Here is a 22,859-nt window from a genome sequence, read left to right as displayed (position 1 = left end):
ATACAGCCCGGTAACAGGCCCTTTGGCCCGCTGAGTCCGTGCCGTCCAGCGATCACCCGGTACACTAGCACAATCCTACACACACTAGGGGCAATATCTATTCTTTACCAAAGCCAATTATCCTTATGAACATGTGCATCTTTGAAGTGTGGGAAGAAACTGGACTTCCCGGAGAAAACCCACACGGTCACGGGGAGAACGTTCAAACTCCATAGAGAGAGCACCCGTAGTCACGATCGAACCCTGGTCTCTGGTGTTGTAAGGCAGCAGCTCTATCTGTATATATTGGGACGACAGATGGCACAATGGGCTAAGTGTTCGGCTGGCAACCGGAAGGTAGCCGGTTCGAATCCCGCTTGGAGTGCATACTGTCGTTGTGTCCTTGGGCAAGACACTTCACCCACCTTTGCCTGTGTGTGAATGTGTGTGAATGTGTGTGAGTGATTGGTGGTGGTCGGAGGGGCCGTAGGCGCAGATTGGCAGCCACGCTTCCGTCAGTCTGCCCCAGGGCAGCTGTGGCTACAGAAGTAGCTTACCACCACCGAGTGTGACTGAGGAGTGAATGAATAATGCGATGTAAAGCGCCTTGAGTATTAGAAAGGCGCTATATAAATCCCATCCATTATTATTATTATTATTATTACCTCTGCGCCACCGTGCCACCCTCTACGGTGCATGCTACCCATAGAATGACATTTGGTGATTGTTTTGTTGATCACACTTGTGAATTTGAGTTGAGTAGGTCCTTGGAGAACTTACAACACTGAGCTTGTAACCTGTAAATAGGCAACCTTTCAAAACTGGCTGCATACTGATAACAGGGTGGCAAATCTGTGGAATTCATTGCCACGGAAGGCTGTGGATATTTTTAAGGCAGAGATAGATAGATTCTTGATTAGTACGGTGTCAGGGGTTATGGGGAGAAGGCATAGGAATAGGGTTAAGAGAGAAAGATAGAATGGGCCTTGATGGGCTGAATGGCCTCATTCTGCACCTATTACTTATGAACTTATGAACAAATGGGTTTCTGGTAACCTCTGGTAATCTCCGTCTATAAGTTGAGCACTAAACCTATAGACAGAGGGCCACTATAACTTAAATAAGAGCGGCAACTGTGGCGCAGCGGTAGAGTTGCTGCCTTACAGCACTTGAAGTACCAGAGACCCAGATTCCATCCCGACTACAGGTGCTGTCTGTACGGAGTTTGTACATTCTCCCCGTGACCGCATGGGTTTTCTCCGAGATCTTCGGTTTCCTCCTACACTCCAAAGACGTACAGATTTGTAGGTTAATGGGCTTGGTGTAAGTGTAGATTGTCCCTAGTGTGCGTGGGATGGTAGTAATGTGCGCAGATTGCTGGTCGGTGCATACTCGGTAAGGCTGAAGGGCCTTTTTCCGTGCTGTATCTCTAAACGAAACTAAACTTGTAACTGAAGTAAAACCTGTAAATACAAAATTAACAGGAAGCCACTCGCTCCTCTGCCATTCAATAAGATAATGGTTGATGTGAGTGTAACCTAAATGTCAGATGCCCATTAACTGGCATATCTTTGTCCTTGTGTCTCAAGAGGTTCCTCCACTTATGCTCATTGAGAAAGAATTCCAAAAGTTCACTATCTACAGAAAGTTTGCCTCATTGATGACTGATCACGAGGTTAATTCCCGGGATTGGGGGACTGTCATATGTTGAAAGAATGGAGCGAGTGGGCTTGTATGCACTGGAAGTTAGACGGATGAGAGGGGATCTTATTGAAACATATAAGATTATTAAGGGATTGGTCATGCTAGAGGCAGGAAACATGTTCCCCGTGTTGGGGGAGTGCAGAACCAGGGGCCACAGTTTAAGAATAAAGGGTAAGCCATTTAGAACGGAGATGGGGAAAAACCTTTTCACCCAGAGCTTTGGGAATCTGTGGAATTCTCTGCCTCAGAAGCCAGTGGCAGCCAATTCTCTGGATGCTTTCAAGAGAGTCGGATAGAGCTCTTATAGAAAGCGGAGTCAAGGGATATGTGGAGAAGGCAGGATCGGGTTACTGATTGTGGATGATCAGTCATGATCACATTGAATGGCGGTGCTGGCTCGATGGGCCGAATGGCCTACTCCTGCATCTATTGTCCCCTTATTTAAAAAAAAAACCATAATTCTAGATTTGTTCACAAGGAGCAACTCCACATTGACCCTATCAAGATTTCTCAGGTTCTTGTATGTATCACTCAAATCCCCCCGCAACTTCTAATCTCCAGATCATACAAGCTTAACCTCCCCTCCTAAGACTGTCTGCTTAGTTTAGTTTAGAGATACAGCGTGGAAACAGGCCCTTCGGCCCACCGAGTCAGCGCCGACCAGCGATCCATGCACACCAACACTATCCTACACACACTGGGCGGCCTGGTGGCGCAACGGTAGAGTTGCTGCCTTACAGCGAATGCAACGCCGGAGACCCGGGTTCAATCCCGACTACGGGCGATGTCTGTACGGAGTTTGTACGTTCTCCCCGTGACCTGCGTGGATTTTCTCTGAGATCTTCGGTTTCCTCCCACACTCCCCAGGTTTGTAGGTTAATTGGCTGGGGATAAGTGTACATTTTCTCTAGTGTGTGTGTGTAGGATGAAGAAAGACTGGATAGACTCGGCTTGTACTCGCTAGAATTTAGAAGATTGAGGGGGGATCTTATAGAAACTTACAAAATTCTTAAGGGGTTGGACAGGCTAGATGCAGGGAGATTATTCCCGATGTTGGGGAAGTCCAGAACAAGGGGTCACAGTTTAAGGATAAGAGGGAAGTCTTTTAGGACCGAGATGAGAAAATCATTTTTTACACAGAGAGTGGTGAATCTGTGGAATTCTCTGCCACCGAAGGTAGTTGAGGCCAGTTCATTGGCTATATTTTTTAGAGGGAATTAGTTGTGGCCCTTGTGGCTAAAGGGATCAGGGGATATAGAGAGAAGGCAGGTACAGGATACTGAGTTGGATGATCAGCCATGATCATATCGAATGGCGGTGCAGGCTCGAAGGGCCGAATGGCCTACTCCTGCACCTATTTTCTATGTTTCTATGATAGTGTAAATGTGCGGGGATCGCTGGTCGGTGCGGACTCGGTGGGCTAATGAGCCTGTTTCCGGGCTGTATCGATAAAACTAAAACTGGGGACAATTTGGAAGCCAACTGGAAGACAATTAGCCTGCAAACCCGTACGCCTTTGGAGTGTGGGGGGGAAACCGGAGCACCCGGAGAAAACCCACGCAGGTCAGAGGGGGAATGTGCAAACTCCGTACAGACAGCACCCATAGTCGGGATCGAACCCGGGTCTCTGGCGCTGTGAGGCAGCAACTCTACCGCTGCGCCACCACTGCTCTTCCAGGTATTAGTCTGTCTTTTCAGAACCAGCTTCCTTTGTATTCTTAACTGAAACCAACCTCGCACTCGAGGTGTAGATTCACCAGTGACCAGTGTTGGTCCATCAGTGGCAATATTTCACAATAAGGATTTTGTCAGTAAAAATGAAGCTTAAAGTGGGAATTAGCCATAAATAGACCCAACATGCTGGAGTAACTCAGTGGGTCTTGTCCCCCTACCCTAAATCTATGCCCTCTAGTGTTTTTGACAACTCTATATAAGTTTCCACTATCAACCCTATCTGTGCAGCTCACCACCCTTTTTCCCAGGCTCCAGCACCAAGAAAAACAAACCTAGCTTATCCAGACTCTAGATAGGCTCTAGATAGTAGGGAAGATTCAAACAAGAGGACACGACTTGAGAATTAAGGGACAGAAGTTTAGGGGTAACATGAGAGGGAACTTCTTTACACAGAGGAAGGAGATGTTTAGTTTATTTTCAAGATACAGCATGAAAACATGCTGAAACATGGAAACACCGAGTCCACAGCGACCAGCAATCCCCATACACTAACGCCATCCTACACACACTAGGGACAATTAAATGTATTTTACACCAGGCCAATTAACCAGTGACCAGTGTTAGCTGTGTGGAATGAGCTTCCAGTGGAAGTGGTGGAGGCAGGTTCGATTTTATCATTTAAAAATAAATTGGATAGGCATATGGACGGGAAAGGAATGGAGGGTTATGGTCTGAGTGCAGGTAGATGGGACTAGGGGAGAATAAGTGTTCGGCACGGACTAGAAGGGCCGAGATGGCCTGTTTCCGTGCTGTAATTGTTATATGGTTATATGGCTATAGACACAAAGTGCTGGTGTAACTCAGCAGGTCAGGCAGCATCTGCGGAGAAAAAAGATGTGTGATGTTTTGGGTCACTTTTCACTGTACCTCTGTACACGTGACAATAAAATTAAACTGACTGACTGGGTCAGGACTGTTAGTTTCCGTGCTGTATCTTGGGACTCTTAGAGTCCAGAGACACAGCATGGAAACGGGCTCTTTGGCCCACCGGGTCCGCGCCGACCTGCGAACCCCGCACATTAACACCATCCTACACCCACTAGGGACAATTATTTTACATTTACCAAGCCAATTAATCTAAAAAAAAACCTGTACGTCTTTGGAGTGTGGGAGGAAACTGAAGATCTTGGGGGAAACCCACGCAGGTCACGGGGAGAACGGACAAACTCCGTACAGACAGCACTCGTAGTCGGGATCGAACCGGGGCTCCGGCGCTGCATTCACTGTAAGGCAGCAACTCTGCCGCTGCGCCACCGTGACTCTTCTTCAGACTCTGATCCATTGAAACACTCCAACCCAGGCACCATCTGGTAAATCTCTTCTGCACCCTAGGGGGGGGGGGGGGGGGGGTGACCTCATCTTTCCCTCTCAGGGTGGTGACAACATCTGCGCGCAACATTCCAGCTGTGGCTCAACAGCTGTCTCGTAAAATTGCACCATAACCGCCTCTGCTGCGGCGGTGTGGGACTGCTCTAATGCAAGGAACATACCAGCTAGATTGGCTGCGGCTAGCTGCTAATGGCAGAAGTGAGATACACAGGGGATGGGCCAGAGATTTCATCCCAGAGACATAAGATCGGATCCTATCTCAGAGGAAAGGAAATTTAAATTCAGTTAATTAAATCTGCAATCTATGGATTTTAATGAGCACTTAATTTCTTGGGTTTCAATGAGGGAAGGAACTCTGTCGTTCTTATCCACTCCTGGCGATGACTCTTTACATCAACTAAATTACTCATTCTTAATTGGACATGCTAGAGGCAGGGCTAGTGGCCCTTGTAAGCCCCCCTCGGTCATGACTGACCATGGGTGATGCATCCTGGTCGGATGCAAGCCTGGGCGATGTCCTATGGAGGACAGGCTGTTACCCATGCAGTACGTCCCCCCTCTCCACGTTGCTGATCGATCCAAAGGAACAGCAGGGCAGTTACAGTTTGGCACCAGCGCCGTCGCAGGAGCTGCCAGCGCGAGGTTGTAGACAACGACGAACTGCCTTAGGGGCTCCGACTCCGGATTCTCTTGAGGTTTACTCCTGGAGCCTTTTCCATGACTGGATCTGGCCACAAGGCAGTGGAGGTTTTAAATCAGAGTTTCCCCGCTCCTAGATGGACTGCCTTCCCAGGCTGACGAGCCCCATCTGCCCGAGACTCGGGGGGGTGGGAGCATCTACCTTCCCGTGCAGGTCTATAGCACCTGCCCACTGCCCACGGTTTTCTGCCCACATAAATGCCCTCAATGACTACCAAATTTTAATGAGCAATCTGATTGCCCTTGGCAGCAACATTCATGAACAAATGAATATACGGCGAGGGCAGCAGGGTGGCGCAGCGGTAGAGTTGCTGCCTTACAGCACCAGAGACATAGTTCAATTCTGACTACAGGTGCGTTTGAATGAATGAATGAATAAGTTTATTGGCCAAGTATTCACATACAAGGAATTTGCCTTGGTGCTCTGCCCGCAAGTGACAGCATGACATACAGTGACAGTTAGGGTTGACACATAAAACATTAAACATTAATAAGAAAACATTATTGATTAACATGTGAATTAAATAAAGTACCAGAGCAAAATATTTGTTTTTTGAGTCGAGCTATTACTTGTGGAAAAAAGCTGTTTTTATGTCTGGCTGTGGCAGCTTTGACAGTCCGGAGTCGCCTCCCAGAGGGAAGTGATTCAAAGAGTTTGTGGCCAGGGTGAGAGGGGTCAGAGATGATCTTGCCCGCTCACTTCCTGGCCCTTGCAGTGTACAGTTCATCAATGGAGGGAAGGTTGCAGCCAATAAACTTCTCAGCTGATCGGACGATTCGCTGCAGCCTCCAGGTGTCGTGCTTGGTGGCTGAGCCAAACCAGACCATGATGGAGAAGGTGAGAACAGACTCTACGATGGCCTTGTAGAATTGGACCATCATTGCCTGTGGCAGATTGTGCTTCCTCAGCTGCCGCAGGAAGTACATCCTCTGTTGTGCCTTTTTGACTGAAGTCGATGGTAGCCTCCCATTTAAGGTCCTTGGAGATGATGGTTCCCAGGAACTTAAAAGACTCCTGGGAACCAAACGTACTGAGTTTGTACGTTCTCCCTGTGACCGTTTGGGTTTTCTCAGGGGTGCTCTGGTTTCCGCCCATATATCAAAGATGTCCAAGTTTGTAGGTGTAGGTGAAATGCCTTTGGTAAAACTGTCCCCATTGTGCAGGATAGAACTAGTTTGCTGGGGGTGATTGGTGGTCGGCGCGGACTTGGTAGGCAGCAGGGCCCATCTCCAAACTGTATCTGTAAAAGCCTAATGTCTTTTGGAAAAAATCAGGACAGAAAGGCAGAAAATGTCATTGTCCTATCTGGGACACATGACAATTATCTCTCTTGACGTGAAAATGTTGTAGATAAATACACACCAGTCTGTTAATGTTTCTATGCAGAGAAATGCATGAAATGTGGGCGAATGGCTGTTGACACAAATCATTAATTAGTTCTCTGTTGACACTATCTGAACTACAGGGTTATTTACCACATTTTTTGGTTAGTTCTGATTTTTGTTATCTGATGTATGCTTTAAATCTCATCTTCCACTCAAATATTAGAGAGCCGACGAGGAACTCCCTGAGGAACACGTGTGGGACATCTAGGTACTCCTTTGATAGCAGGATGCATTTTAAAAGGTTATGCCTGACTGCACTGCTCCCCCAGTGTGGTTATCAAAAGCTCATAGGTGACAGGAGCAGAATTGGGCCATGCGGCCCATCAAGTCTACTCCACCATTCAATCATGGCTGATCTATCTCTCCCTCCTATCTTGCGGAGTAGACTTGATGGGCCGAATGGTCTAATTCTGCTTCTAGCACCTATGAACTTATGAGAAGCGGGACCAGGAAACAAATAATAAACACTGCACAATCGTAGTTAATGACGTGCTTATGAAAGAATATGCGGCGTTGTTTGGAGGCTGGCTTTCCTTCTAATTCCTGTTCTTCACTTTTAGTTGGAGGAAGACGCTGAACCAGTGTATGCAGATGTGGGACTGAAATCTCAAACTGAACCTCAAACAGTGACGGTAATAACCTGTTCTACTTGCACACATTTAAATCCAACAATGGGCCATTAAAACCACAGTTACCTTCCCTCTCTCTCTCTCTCTCTCTCTCTCTCTCTCTCTCTGCATCCCCCACCCAAGTCACACTGGCTTCTCGTTTTCACCTTACAAACAGCTGACAATGGCCTGTTTCCTTTATCATTGTCACTTTTTTTTGCATATCTTTCACTCATCGTTCTTTATCTCTCTCTGCATCATCGTATATATCTCTCGCTTCCCTTATCCCTAACCAGCCTGAAGAACGGCCTCGACCCGGAACGCCACCCATTCCTTCTCTCCAGAGATGCTGCCTGTCCCGCCGAGTTAATCCAACTTTTTGTGTCTTATCTTCCGTTAACTTATGGTTGGTCTGGTATCTTTCCCCTTTGCTGTTTAGGCTAGGCAGCAAAGCATTTGTCCTTCCTGGGCGAATGGATCGGTTTTGTATCATGTTCAAATCGGCCTGTAAGAACTCTTGCAAACAGAATATTGTGTGCAGTTTTGGTCCCCTAGTTTGAGGAAGGACATTCTTGCTATTGAGGGAGTGCAGCGTAGGTTTACAAGGTTAATTCCCGGGATGGGGACGGGGAAGGCCCAGCAGCAACTCAACAGACCCGGGCCCGACACCGACCACGGACGAGCACGATCTCGTTCACTCACCAAAGCATAATAAAGCAATAATAAACGACAAAATAATCTTAGCTTTTAACAATAAATACAACAATTTCATAGTTTGAAAGCAGTATTTCATAGTGACCTTTGACCTGGGCATGCGCAGTTGGAATACCAAACTCGCTTTTTTCCTCTAGTGTTCATACGATTAAGGCCACACTTAAGTGCCCAAGGGTTTGGATGGTCAAAGGCTTGGGGAGGGGGGAGATAGTGGGAGAGAACTTCCATTTCAAATCTGTTCCATTTCAAATTAGTTGTTCCAAAGAGCTTGGCAACCATGTTGAATTTCAGTCACTTGTGTAGCCTTGTGCTCACCAACCCACTAGAGATACAGCGCGGAAACAGGCCCTTCGGCCCAGCGAGTCCCCACCGACCAGCAATCGCCGCACATTAACACTATCCTACACACACTGGGGACAATTTTACATTTATCCCAAGCCAATTAACCTGCCAACCTCTACGTCTTTGGAGTGTGGGAGGAAACCGATGATCTCGGATAAAACCCACGCAGATCACGGGGAAAACGTACAAGCTCTGTACCGACAGCACCCATGGTTGGGATCGAACCTGGGTCTCTGACGCAGTAAGGCAGCAGCTCTACTGCTGCGCCACCGTGCTGCCCTAAGACATAGAGTAATGCCTTTTATCAAAAAAAATGTGCTTCCTTATTTTTGTATTCCCCTTCATAGAAACGTGGAAACATAGAGAAAAAAAAGGGTCTGCAGTAGGCCATTCAGCCCTTCGAGCCAGCACTGCCATTCAATAGACAATAGTCAATAGGTGCAGGAGTAGGCCATTCGGCCCTTCAAGCCAGCACCGCCATTCAATGTGATCATGGCTGATCATTCCCAATCAGAACCCCATTCCTGCCTTCTCCCCATATTAAGAGCCCTATCCAGCTCTCTCTTGAAAGCTATTCAATATGATCATGGCCGATCATCTAAAATCAGTACCCTGTTCCTGCCTTTTCCCCATATCCCTTGATTCCTTTAGCCCTAAGAGCCAAATCTAACTCTCTCTTGAAGACATCTAAGTTTCTATCGTGTATCTCAGTGTCGCATTCTATTTGGTAGGCACGTGAAACAGCTTGACGTTTAATTAAAATGTTATATTATAAATGCAAGATGATTAAACGCATTATATAAATGATGTTGCCTATCCGGTTTAGTTCAGTTTATTGTTATGTGTACTGAGATTTTTTTAAATCTTGAAGATCAGTGCTATTGTGATTTAGAAGACTTTAAAAGACTTGGTTCCACCAAGGTGCAGATCAAAATGCCACAGGAGATCCTTCTTCCCTGTGGCTATCAAACTTTACAACCTCTCCCCCTTAACCATATAACCATATAACAATTACAGCACGGAAACAGGCCATCTCGACCCCTCTAGTCCGTGCCGAACACATAATCTCCCCTAGTCCCATATACCTGCGCTCAGACCATAACCCTCCATTCCTATCCCATCCATATAACTATCCAATTTATTTTTAAATGATAAAAACGAACCTGCCTCCACCACCTTCACTGGAAGCTCATTCCACACAGCTACCACTCTCTGAGTAAAGAAGTTCCCCCTCATGTTACCCCTAAACTTCAGTCCCTTAATTCTCAAGTCATGTCCCCTTGTTTGAATCTTCCCTATTCTCAGTGGGAAAAGCTTTTCCACGTCAACTCTGTCTATCCCTCTCATCATTTTAAAAACCTCTATCAAGTCCCCCCTTAACCTTCTGCGCTCCAAAGAATAAAGCCCTAACTTGTTCAACCTATCTCTGTAACTTAGTTGCTGAAACCCAGGCAACATTCTAGTAAATCTCCTCTGTACTCTCTCTATTTTGTTGACATCCTTCCTATAATTAGGCGACCAAAATTGTACACCATACTCCAGAATTGGCCTCACCAATGCCTTGTACAATTTTAACATTACATCCCAACTTCTATACTCAATGCTCTGATTTATAAAGGCCAGCACACCAAAAGCTTTCTTTACCACCCTATCTACATGAGATTCCACTTTCATGGAACTGTGCACAGTTATTCCCAGATCCCTCTGTTCACCTAATTCTTCAATTCCCTACCATTTACCATGTACGTCCTATTTTGATTTGTCCTGCCAAGATGTAGCACCTCACACTTATCAGCATTAAACTCCATCTGCCATCTTTCAGCCCACTCTTCCAACTGGCATAAATCTCTCTGTAGACTTTGAAACTCTACTTCATTACCGGCAACCCCACCTATCTTAGTATCATCTGCATACTTACTAATCCAATTTACCACACCATCGTCCAGATCATTGATGTACATGACAAACAACAGTGGACCCAACACAGATCCCTGTGGCACCCCACTCGTCACTGGCCTCCAACCTGACAAACAACCATCCACCATTACTCTCTGGCATCTCCCATTCAGCCACTGTTGAATCCATCTTGCTACTCCACCATTAATACCCAACCATTGAACCTTCTGTCGTGGGATCGACTGATCTCTTCCCCCCCCCCCCCCCCCCCCCTTCCCAATCTTTGCATATCCCCAATCCTTTCCACTCGTCACTTTAATTTCATATTTCATGTCTTTTGTGTTTTTATGACAGATGGGAGATCAATTTCGCTCCTGGGATAAATAAGGTTCTATCGTGTCATTATTGTGATTTGGAAGATGTTAAAACCTGCTTTTTGGTGTTGTTTTTTCAGACTAAGGATACCGTCCCAGCCGTGGTGATAGAGCCTTCTGTAGAAAGCATCAATGATGTTATGTACGAAACTATCCCTGCAAAGGAGGATGATATGCCACCTGGGTTCCTGTTTAAGGTGGGTGAGAGGTTCACTAAGTCGCTAGTTAATAAATGTATTAATAATTCAATAGTCAGGATCTAGTGACAGACACAAAAACCTGGAGTAACTCCCCCGACTCTCAGTCTTAAAAAGGGTCTCGACCCGAAAAGTCACCTAGTCCTTCTCTCGATAGGCGCTGTTTGTCCCACTGAGTTACTGCAGCTTTTTATGTCTATCTTCGGTTTCAGGCAGCACATCTGGAGATAAGGAATAGGTGACATTTTCAGGTCGAGATCCTTCTTCAGACTAAGAGTCAGGGGAAAGGGAAATAAGAGATATAGACGGTGATTATAGAGAGACGTAGAATGAATGACCATCATCATCATCGTTGAAAACATTAGCGACGCTGTGGCGCTGGTTACCAACGGGAACGGTGACGGACGCACCACACATCTCTGTCCTCCAGTTCCTGCGGACTTCCACCGCTGGAAGTATAGGGTTTTGGTGTGTGTGCTTGACCATCATTCCTTACAATGCTGTGTACGACAGTGATCGCAACTTCTACTGAAGTATGGATGGCCGTTGGCTCGCTAAAAACTCATCCACCCTTTGACAGGTCTTGTTTTTGGTCCTTCATGGGGGTCCACAGCCCCCTCCTCACCTGGCAAACCAGGTGGGGAGACGGTTTAGTCGCCGACATCTTCCGACCATGGAGCAGGTAGCACGGGATTACATGGTACCCGAATGAATGAAAGATATGCGAAAGAGTAAAGATGATAAAGGGAACAGGCCATTGTTTTAGATGTGGGTTTAGGTGAAAACCGGTTCCAGCCAATGAGGGTCAACAAGACATCTTTGAAAATTGTACAACGACTTGGGTGGGGGAGGGACGGAGAGAGAGGGGATGCAAGGGTTACGTGGAGGTAGAGAAATCAATATTCATATCACTGGGGTGTCATTGTTATCGTGCATCTTTTGAAGTTTGTCAGAGTCATTTGAGACACGCCAAATTTCCTCTGTCTCCTCCGGTAATGGAGGCTTTAGTGAGACTCCTTGGCTGTTGCATCAGTGTGGTTAGTCCGCAACAGACCGCTGGTAATATTAACACTAAGGAGCTTTAACTTATACCAAGCCGATAAACCTACAAAACCTGTACGTCTTTGGAGTGTGGAAGGAAACTGAAGATCTCGGAGAAAACCCACGGGGAGAACGTGCAAACTCCTTCCAGACAGCACCAGTAGTCAAGATGGAACCCGGGTCTCTGTCGCTGTGAGGCAGCAACTCTACCGTTGCACCACAGTGCCGCCCTTATTGTACAAATTAATTAAGCTGTGGTGAATTGACGTTGCAGTTGAGTTGAAACTCTTCATTTATTCTTGTGACAGGTTCGGGCTCTGCACGATTATAATGCGACTGACACTGATGAGCTGAACCTTAAAGCGGGCGATGTTGTCTTAGTTATTCCCCATGACAACCCAGAAGACCAGGTGAGTGGTGTTGTACATGGTGCTTGTAGCTGCCACAATTTCACCAAGCAACAGGTGATAGACAGGGCCTTACCTTGTAGTACTTTCCTCATTCCACACGAGCCGCATATGGAGAGCTGATCCAAAATGGAGTTTAGTTTTGAGATATAGTGCGGAAACACGTCCTTCCGCCCACCAAGGCTGTGCCGACCAGCGATCCCTGCACGCTAACACTGTCTAACACACGCACACACACACGCACACACACACACTGATTTACAATTTTACCGAAGCCAATTTGGCAACAAAACTGTGTGTCTTTTGGAGTGTGGGAGGAAACCGGAGCACCCGGAGAAGACCCACGCAGGTCACTGGGAAAACCTACAAACAGTAAATGTAGTCGGGTTCAAACTCTGGTCTCTGGTGCTGTAAGGCAGCAGTTCTACCGCTGCGCCACCGTGCTGCTCAAATATCGACCCAATGGAACCCTGTATAGAGCATCGTGATCATGACTTGATTGTTCATTTTGGATGAGGGATGAATATTGATCTCACAAGGGATGGGGGAGAAAACTTCCATGCTCTTTGGATAAAAGACCCATGATGTGTTTTGGCAAGGGCCGTTCACAGCCTCTCTGCATAAGTAATCGGATCAGAATTAGGCCATTCATGTCTACTCCGCCATTCAATCATGGCTGATCTATCTCTCCCCCCCCCCCCCCCACCATTCTCCTGCCTCCTCCCCATAACCCCTGACACCCGTATTAATCAAGAATCTTATTTATCTCTGCCGTGAAAAATATCTAAACGGGAGGCTGGGACTTGATCTCAAGTCTCTGGATCAATGGATCTGACGTTTAAAGGGCCTGTCCCACTGGGGCGACCTGAACCCGTGAGTTCTGGCGAGTTTGCCCTCGACTCATACTCGCAGTATGGTCGACACGAGGTCGTAGGAGGTCTTTGTAACTCTCCTTCATGCTCGAGAGTAGTCCCCGCGTACTCAAGGCCTCAACTAGGTCTCGCCGTATTTTTCAACATGCTGAAAAATGCCCGCGAGTAAAAAAAGGTCGCCATGGAAAAAATCGATATTTTTTTTACTCGTAGGTTTAGGTCGTAGGTCGGCATGTTAGTCGTAGGTAATCGAGGGTAGACAATAGACAATAGGTGCAGGAGTAGGCCATTTGGCCCTTCGAGCCAGCACCGCCATTCAATGTGATCATGGCTGATCATCCACAATCAGTACCCCATTCCTGCCTTCTCCCCATATCCCCTGACACCGCTATTTTTAAGAGCCCTATCTAGCTCTCTCTTGAAAGCATCCAGAGAACCTGCCTCCACCGCCCTCTGAGGCAGAGAGGTAGTTGAAGGTAGTCGTAGACAGTCTTCATCTTAGTCGAAGGGAGATTGAAGGAGGTCGTCTTCACTCTCCACTATTCGGTGGCCAATTTTCCCAAAGCTAGTCAAAGCTGGTCTTCAACATAGTCGAAGGAGGTAACCGAGGAAGAGCAAAAGGAAGGACTTGAACTTTATTTTGCCTTCCATCACAGTGAGGAATGTGGAGGAGTCACTGTGGTGGATGTTCATGTTAAAATGTGTTTTTGAGTGATTTGTTGCTTTTAATTGTATGACTGACCTGGCCAAATTAAATTCCTCGTATGTTGCAAAACATGCTTGGCGAATAAAGTGTGATTCTGATTCTGATTCTATGCATTGTGTACCAAGCACAAGTTCCTAATATTGTCATAGTCATACAGCGTGGAAACAGGCCCTTTGGCCCAACTTGCCCACACCGATCAACTTGCCCCATCTGCCTGCATTTGGCCCATCACCCTCTAAACATATCCTATTCATTTACCTGTCCAAATGTGCATTAAAGGCTATGATGGTCCCTGCCTCAACTACCTCCTCCTGCAGCTCGTTCCATATACCCACCACCCTTTGTGTGTAAAAAAAAAATGTGTACAAATTCATGGGAGGAATAGATCTGATAGGGTCTCTTGTCCCGAGTGGGGGAGTCAAGAATTGGATGACGCAGGTTCAGGGCGAGGGGGGAAGATTTAATAGGAATATGAGGGGTAACATTTTCCATTCCAAGGGTGGCGAGAGTATGGAACGAGCTGTTGGAGGGGGTAGTTGAGGCAGTTACTATTGCAACATTTAGACAGTTACGTGGATAAGACAGGTTAGAGGGATATGGGCCAAACGCAGGCAGGTGGGACTAGTGTAGATGGGACATGTTGACTGGTGTGGGCAAGTTGGGCCTATGGGCCTGTTTCCACACTAAGACTCCATGACTCTAAGAGATCAATAGATGGATGAAAAGTTTTTTAAAAAAACCTCTCGGGTTCCTATTAAGTCTTTGCCTCGCCTCACCTTAAACCTATGTCCTATGGTTCTCGATTCCACTACTCTGGGCATTTTCCATGACTGTGGAATTTACCCGACTCATTGGTCCCTGTATCGGCTCTCTTGCTAACACTGGACCCTTGCAATTGTTCTTGCAGGACGACGGCTGGCTCATGGGCATCAAGGAAGCTGACTGGGCACAGAAGAAAGATCTGAAGTCATTTGCTCGTGTTTTCCCTGAGAACTTCACTGAGAGACCTCAGTGAAAAGCGGGTTGCCCGTGGAGGACCACCGCAGTGCGGGTGAAGGAAGCCCCCACGGAAACCCCCCCCGCAGCAGAGCAACTATTTACCCTAAACTCCCCCTCCAGGAACGCAGAAGTTGTTGCCACTGTGTACATTAGCGTTCAATGTTTACTGAATCTGGTCGCGGAGCTTTCGTCAGTCAGTTCGTACGCTCCTGAGCAGATCTGGTCGGTCCCTGGAAGTGTCCAGGTCTTATAACGAAACCGGCAACTTGCTCCCGTTTCACATTTGTTGCATGAGAATTCTATTGTGATCATTTGAGTGTGAAAGAAAGTCAAATATATTTACGTACGAGCTATCATGGATGCCTAAGTGAAAGGTGGAAGAAATGAGCCTATGTTTGTAAAATAAGTTGTTTTATTTTCAAAAAGGGGGGTGTGATAGGTTAGATGTGATCTTTGGATCATGTGGTCCTCTTCGGCAGTCAGGTCTGACTTGAGGGGAACTCAGTTTAAAACTGAAGCAAGCCAGCTCCTATGGGTTTTGGTGCTTCTGTGAGTGGAGAGAGAGAGAGAGGAGGGGAAGCAGCAAATCGGGAGAAGATATTTAACGTAGACTGCCCTGGATGTCCCCCCCCCCCCCCCCCCCCCCGTGGTCCGACCCCACTCTCAGTTGTAATTCTGAGGAAGGGATGTGCAGGAAGGAACTGCAGATGCTGGTTTGCACCGAAGATAGACACAAAATGCTGGAGTAGCTCAGCGGGACAGGCTGCATCTCTGGAGAGAACGGTTCGGGTCGTGGCCCTTCTTCAGACTGGGGTGACATTTCGTGTCGAGACCCTTCTTCACACTGACGAAGTGCCTCGACCCGAAACGCCACCCATTCCTTCTCTCCAGAGATGCTGCCTGTCCCTCTAAGTTGCTCCAGAACTTTGTGTCTATCTTCGTTCCAGCAGTTCATTATCCTTAATCTTCCTTTGCAAGAAGCAGCGAGTTTTCTGAATTAAATGATGGTAAATGTCTGGGATGGATTCTTGAACCAGAGCAATCCCATGACCTCCATTTGTCTAAGCCAGTATGGGTGGGTGAGGGGGGGGGGGGGGGGGTGTTGTACGGTGGGATTCGGGTGGAGAGTTTTGTTACTAAATCATCTTTAAACCGGTGCTCCTTGGTCTGACGAGGGGCCTTGATCCGAAACGTCACCCATTCCTTCTCTCCAGAGATGCTGCCTGACCCGCTGCGTTACTCCAGCATTTTGTGTCTACCTTCACCGTGTCCCACTTCAGTCACTTTTGTTTCTTCAGTTGCTTTAATTGGCAAATGCTGGTGCTGGCAGAGCATGTTCTTGGTGTGTGATTGTAGGGGTGGGGGTATGGTAGTCTGCTGTGGGCTGGGGGCATTTTGTTAAATCTGCTCTCTCCTTGTTCCCCTCCACCCCCCCCCCTCACTCTCTGCAGATGCTCCGTTTGCAGGCTCCACCACTGGCAGAACGCATTTAGTGTGTGATTATAACTCTACTGCCCAGCCCGACCCATCCAAACGCACAATCAACATCCTCTAACTAATGAGCACGTTTCATCCTTGCTGGGTTAGTCACCAAACAGCTGCTGCTGTCTTCCCACTTTGATACCTGGCCAAGGAACTGAATTACTGGTTAACAATCTGCCCGTCCTTGCATTCAAAGTTACATTTGCCTTTGGAATTAATTCTTCAGCTTCTCGCCCTTTTGCTCCTGTTCGCTCCCCCAATACCAATTATACTTCCGTTAAAACATGGACTTACAGAAACTTCTCAAGTGGTCATTAACTTGGACACCCAGCTACCGATTTTCATCCGACATTGGAGGCCAGTCGGCCCATTAAGTCGATGCCGGCTGTGAGCATTGGCACACCCTCCACCGAGATTCATCTGGAATTCAGCCATGTCCACCAACAGCCTGTTACCTCCACCTAATCTTGGGATGACTTGGGCAGCGGCGCAGCGGTAGAGTTACTGCCTGACAGCCCAGAGACTCCCGGTTCGATCCTGACCATGGGTGCGGCCTGTACGGAGTTTTTACCTTGTCCCCGTGACCTGCCTGGGTTTTCTCCGAGAACTTCGGTTTCCTCCCACACTCCAAAGGTTTGCAGGTTAATTGGCTTGGTGTAAATGTAAAAATTGTCCCTATTGTGTGTAGGATAGAGTTTAATGTGCCGGGATCACTGGTCGGCGCGGACTCGATGGGCCGAAGGGCCTGTTTCAGCACTGAATCTCTAAACTAAACTAAACTAAATATCTCCATTTGGATTTAATTCTTCAGCTTTTCTTTCTTATACTCTCATTCCCTGATGATCACTCCCTAAATACCAAAAACACTTCCATTAATATATCGTCCTGCAGAATTTTCTCAAGTGGTTATTAACATGGACACTAAGCTACCTATTTTCATCCGACATTGCAGGCCAATTGGCCCATTAAGTCGATGCAAGCTCAGAGCATTTGCGCAACTTCCACTGATTCTTCTGGAATTCAATCATGTCCATGATAGCAACCTGGTCCATCATAGCAACCTGGTTCTTCCACCTAGTCTTGGGGTGTTGTACATTAAAACCTGTTAACGTAACATTCAACATGTCTTTGGGGGGGGGGGGGGGGGTTCTGCTCAGACTCCTGTAGGACTATGTTGAGGAATGACAACACCAACTCAATCCCACCCGTTGCTGAAGTTCCTATCGACACTTTGTCCCATTCTGGACAACGGATGTCAGCTGCTCCCCTCTGTCCAACATGTGCTCTGTGACTGCATGAAGTGCAGATGCTGGTTTAAACCGCAGATAGACACAAAAACTCAGCGGGTCAGGCAGCATCTCTGGAGAAAAGGAATAGGTGACGTTTCGGGTCGTGACCCTCTTTCAGACTGAGAGTCGGGAAGGGGGGGGGGGGGGGGGGGGGGGAAGGGAAACGAGAGAAAGGCGGTGATATAGAGAGATAAGGAACAAATGAATGAATGATGTGCAAAGATATAACAAAGAAACATCACCGATTCCTTTTCTCCGGAGATGCTGTCTGACCCGCTGAGCTACTCCAGCTTTTTGTCTCTACCTCTGTAAATGCAGACCTGCCTGATCATTGAGTTAAGATGTTGATCATCTTTTAGTTTGTTTTTTTTCATGCTGGTCAACCCTGTTGATCTCTCGATGAAGCAGTATTTTAAGTCCTAAATTATGCAGCCATTTATTATGCTTGAGTTGTTACAATCAAATGGTTCTGTTCGATCTAGCTAGCCACGTGTCTACTGTGTATTTGTTCAGTGTGGGCCATTGATGCTGCCTGTATGTATCTGTGACCTTCTCCAATGGTTCCACTGCAACCACTTTGAAAGTTGTTTCAGTATTCATTGTATTTATCTGAAGAATGACGGCAAATATCGTGGCACCGCTGGTAACTTGTTTCATGGTGGCCTCCGGGCATCTAATACTTTGAACATTTTACTTGGTTGCAAGCAGGCAATGTTCTATTCTTTGTGGCGTTCCGAACCCCTGAAATCACTGGCAATGTTGTCTTTTGTTCATTTTTGAAATGCACTGTTCATTACTCAACTACCAGGTAATAAAATCGGTCTTCTGGTTACTTGTGGCTTTTTTTTTATGGCTGGAAAGTTTGGTTGAAAATAGTTTAGTTCATTTGTTATCCCGTCGTGTACCGAGCAACAGTGAAAAGCTTTTGTTGCGTGCTAACCAGACAATGGAAATCAATTAGGTGCACAAAAATGCTGGAGAAACTCAGCGGGTGCAGCAGCTTCTATGGAGCGATGGAAATAGGCAACGTTTCGGGCCGAAACCCTTCTTCACACTTCAGAGTGTAAGAACTGCAGATGCTGGTAAAATCGAAGGTAGACACAAAATGCTAGAGTAACTCAGCGGGTGAGGCAGCATCTATGGAGGGAAGGAATGGGTGACGTTTCGGGTCGAGACCCTTCTTCAGACGGGGTCTGGAGCAAGTTCTCCCTGTGACCGCGTAGCTTTTCCCCGGGTTCTCCGGTTTCATCCCACATTCCAGACTCCGCCTGAAATAGGGTCTCGACCCAAAACGTCACCCATTCCTTCTCTCCAGAGATGCTGCCTGTCCCGCTGAGTTACTCCAGCATTTTGTGTCTATTACAATTTACTGTGTACAGATACATGATAAAGGGAATAACCTGAATAACGTTTAGTGCAAGATAAAGCCAGTAAAGTCCGATCAAAGATAGTCCAGGGGTCTCCAAGGGGGTTGATAGTAGTTCAGCACTGCTCTCTTGTTTTGGTAAGATGATTCAGTTGCCGGAAAACAGCTGGGAAGAAACTGTCCCTGAATCGGGAAGTGTGCGTTTTCACACTTCAATACTTTTTGCCCAATGGGAGAGGGGAGAAGAGGGAGTGGCCAGGGTGTGACATCCTTGATAATGCTACTGGCCTTGCTGAGGCAGCGCGAGGTGTAAAGGCAGTCAATGGAAGAGAGGTTGGCGTGTTTGAAATGTGCTAAACCTTTCCCAATATAGACCCCATGCTTAATTTCTTTACCCGGCCTCTCGAACTGTAATCAATGGGGTAGTATAAAAGCAAAATCTCTTTACAAGGGCAGTACAGTGGCGCAGTGGTTGAGTTGCTGCCTCACAGCGCCAGAGACCTGGGATCGATCCTGACTACGGATGCTGTCCGTGTGGAGTATGTAGATGGGGCGTGTTGGTTGGCGTAGGCAACTTGGGCTGAAAAGCCTGTTTCCACGCTGAAATACTCTAGGTGGGACTAGTGTAGATGGGGCGTGTTGGTCGGCGTAGGCAAGTTGGCTAAAAGGTCTATTTCCTCACTGTGTGACTACTACAATCAGTCTGAAGAAGAGTTCCTATGCAGGACATTGTCCATTCCTTCCACAGATGCTGCCTGACCCACTGAGTTCCTCCAGCACTGGAAATTTGGAATGACTGATGTTTCTCATAATTAAGGTTACCTTGTTCGTAAACGGCATCATTTCTGACAGGGAACAACCAAAAAAATCATTCATTACATCTGCCTAATGACATGGAACATGACAGTGTCGTGATCCTTGCAGTAGGATGGCATTGATGGTGTTGGCACTAATTATACTCACAGCTTTTTACGAGGATGTTAGAAACATGGAAAATAGGTGCAGGAGGAGGCCATTCGGCCCTTCGAGCCTGCACTGCCATTCATTGTGATCATGGCTGATCGTCCCGTATCAAATAGAAACATACATGTTGCCAGGACTAGAGGGTGTGAGCTACAGGGAGAGGTTGAGCACGCTGGGACTCTATTCCTTGGAGCGCAGGAGGATGAGGGGTGATCTTATAGAGGTGCATAAAATCATGAGAGGAATAGATCGGGTAGATGCACAGCTTCTCTTGCCCAGAGTAGGGGAATGGAGGACCAGAGGACATGGTTTTAAGGATAATGGGAAAAGATTTAATAAGTATCTGAGGGGTAATGTTTTCACACAAAGGGTGGTGGGTGTATGGAACAAGCTGCCAGAGGTGGTAGTTGAGGCTGGGACTATCCCAACGTTTAAGAGACAGTTGGACAGGTACAAGGATAGGACAGGTTTGGAGGGATATGGGCCAAACGCAGGCAGGTGGGACTACCTTGCCTAGTGTAGAAGGGACAAGTTGGTCGGTGTGGACAAGGGGGGCCAAGGGGCTGTTTCCATGCTCTATGTACATTTAATTGCTAGAGTCACAAGCAAACTGGAGGAACAACACCTCATTCAGATTGGGGAGCTTGCAACCCAATGTAATGACTATTTAATTTTTACTACACTGAGACATAGTATGGAAACAGGCCCTTCGGCCCACCAGGTCCATGCCGACCAGCGATCAATCACCCCGTCCACCTGCACTATCCAACACATTAGGGACAATTTATAATATTACCAAAGCCAATTAATCTACAAACCCGTACGTCTTTGGAGTGAGAGGAAACTGGAGCACCCGGAGAAAACCCACGCAGGTCACTGGGAAACATACAAACCATACAGACAGCATCTGTAGTCAGGATCGAACCCGGATCTCTGGTGCTGTATCAAGGATAGACACGAAATGCTGGAGTAACTCGGCGGAACAGGCACTATCTCTGGAGAAAATGAAAGAAATGGTCTGGGTGACCCGTTGAGTTACTCCAGCATTTTGAGTCTATCTGGAGGATTGGGAACTTAGACACAAAAAGCTGGAGTAATTCAACTGGACAAGCCACATCTCTGGAGAGAAGGAATGGGTGACGTTTCGGGTCGAGACCCTTTTTCAGACTGGTTAGGGGTAAAGAAAACGAGAGATAAAGATCAACGAATGAAAGATATGCAAAAAAGTAACAATGATGAAACAGGCCATTGTCAGCTGTTTGTAGGGTGAAAATTAGAAGCTAGTGTGACTTGGGTGGGAGAGCGATAGAGAGAGAGGGAATGTCGGGGCTACCTGAAGTGAGAGAAATCAATATTCATACCACTGGGCTGTAAGCTGCCCAAGCGAAATATGAGATGCTGTTCCTCCAATTTGTGTTTAGCCTCACTCTGACAATGGAGGAGACTGAGGACAGAAAGGTCTGTGTAGGAATGGGAAGGAGAATTAAAGTGTCCAGCAACCGGGAGATCAGGTAGGTTCACGCGGGTTGAATGAATGTGTGCCACAAAACGATCGCCCAGTCTGCATTTGGTCTCACCGACGTATAAGAGACCACATCGTGAAAAATGGATACAGTAGATGAGGTTGGAGGAACCTCTGCCTCACCTGAAAGGACTCATTTAAGAATAAGGGGTAAGCCATTTAGAAATGAGACGAGGAAACGCTTTTTCACACACAAAGTTGTGAGTCTGTGGAATTCTCTGCCTCAGAGGGCGGTGGAGGCCGGTTCTCTGGATACTTTCAAGAGAGAGCTAGATAGGGCTCTTAAAGATGGCAGAGTCAGGGGATATGGGGAGAAGGCAGGAATGGGGTACTGATTGGGGATGATCAGCCATGATCACATTGAATGGTGGTCTGGCTTGAAGGGCCAAATAGCCTACTCCTGCACCTATTGTCTATTGACTTTCGGGGTCCCTGGACAGAGTCGAGGGAGGAGGTATAGCGACAGGTGTTGCAACTTCTGCGGTTGCAGTGGAAGGTACCTGGGGAGGGGGTGGGAAGGGATGGGTTAATCAGGAAGTTGCGGAGGGAATGGGAAGATGGGCTTAACAAATTCAGTCTGAAGAAGGATCCCAATTCAAGATGTTACCTATCCATATTCTTTAGGGATGCTGCCTGGCCTGTTGAGTTACTTCAGCACTCTTGTCTTTTTTTTAAACCAAATGTACCTTGGACTGGTAGTCTGAATGACAGTTTTGCATTTATCCACCAGAGTGCACCAAAGAGCTTGCATGCAATGATTGTCCTGGCAGCATCAAGATACTGAAGTTTGTGTAGGCATTTTATTACCAATGTGTGTGCTGAACTCATTTTACCAAAAGCCTTGGACCATGCAGTTCACATCTTTTCATTGATCATAACATTGGGACCTCATTAAAACTTACTGAATAGTGAAAGGCTTGAATAGAGTGGATGTGGAGAGGTTGTTTCCACTAGTGGGAGAGTCTAGGACCAGAGGTCATAGCCTCAGAATTAAAGGACGTTCCTTTCTGAAGGAGATGAGGAATTTCTTTAGTCAGATAACCATATAACCATATAACAATTACAGCACGGAAACAGGCCATCTCGGCCCTTCTGGTCCGCGCCGAACACTTATTCTCCCCTAGACCCATCTACCTGCACTCAGACCATAACCCTCCATTCCTTTCCCGTCCATATACAATCCAATTTATTTTTAAATGATAAAAGTGTGGTGAATCTGTGGAATTCTTTGTGGAAGCTAAGTCAATGGT

The 22,859-nt window shown here is 46.9% G+C and overlaps 1 protein-coding gene across 5 annotated transcripts in view; it reads left to right on the top strand.

Annotated features, from left to right (window-relative positions):
- Nucleotides 1-15,371, top strand: part of bin1 (bridging integrator 1) — a 136,974-nt gene extending 121,603 nt beyond the window's left edge. For all 5 annotated transcript variants that reach the window (XM_033024855.1, XM_033024857.1, XM_033024856.1 and 2 more), the window contains 4 exons: nt 7,392-7,463; nt 10,846-10,962; nt 12,312-12,413; nt 14,896-15,371. In XM_033024855.1, the coding sequence (XP_032880746.1) occupies nt 7,392-7,463; nt 10,846-10,962; nt 12,312-12,413; nt 14,896-15,003 (399 nt within the window). In that variant the 3' untranslated portion in view covers nt 15,004-15,371. The remainder of the gene's footprint in view (nt 1-7,391; nt 7,464-10,845; nt 10,963-12,311; nt 12,414-14,895) is intronic.
- The last annotated feature ends 7,488 nt before the right edge of the window (nt 15,372-22,859 follow it).

The sequence above is a fragment of the Amblyraja radiata genome, chromosome 7 (assembly GCF_010909765.2).
Source record: "Amblyraja radiata isolate CabotCenter1 chromosome 7, sAmbRad1.1.pri, whole genome shotgun sequence".
Classification (NCBI taxonomy): domain Eukaryota; kingdom Metazoa; phylum Chordata; class Chondrichthyes; order Rajiformes; family Rajidae; genus Amblyraja; species Amblyraja radiata.
Note: the sequence above shows the minus strand (reverse complement) of the source record. Positions and strands in the feature narration are given on the sequence as shown.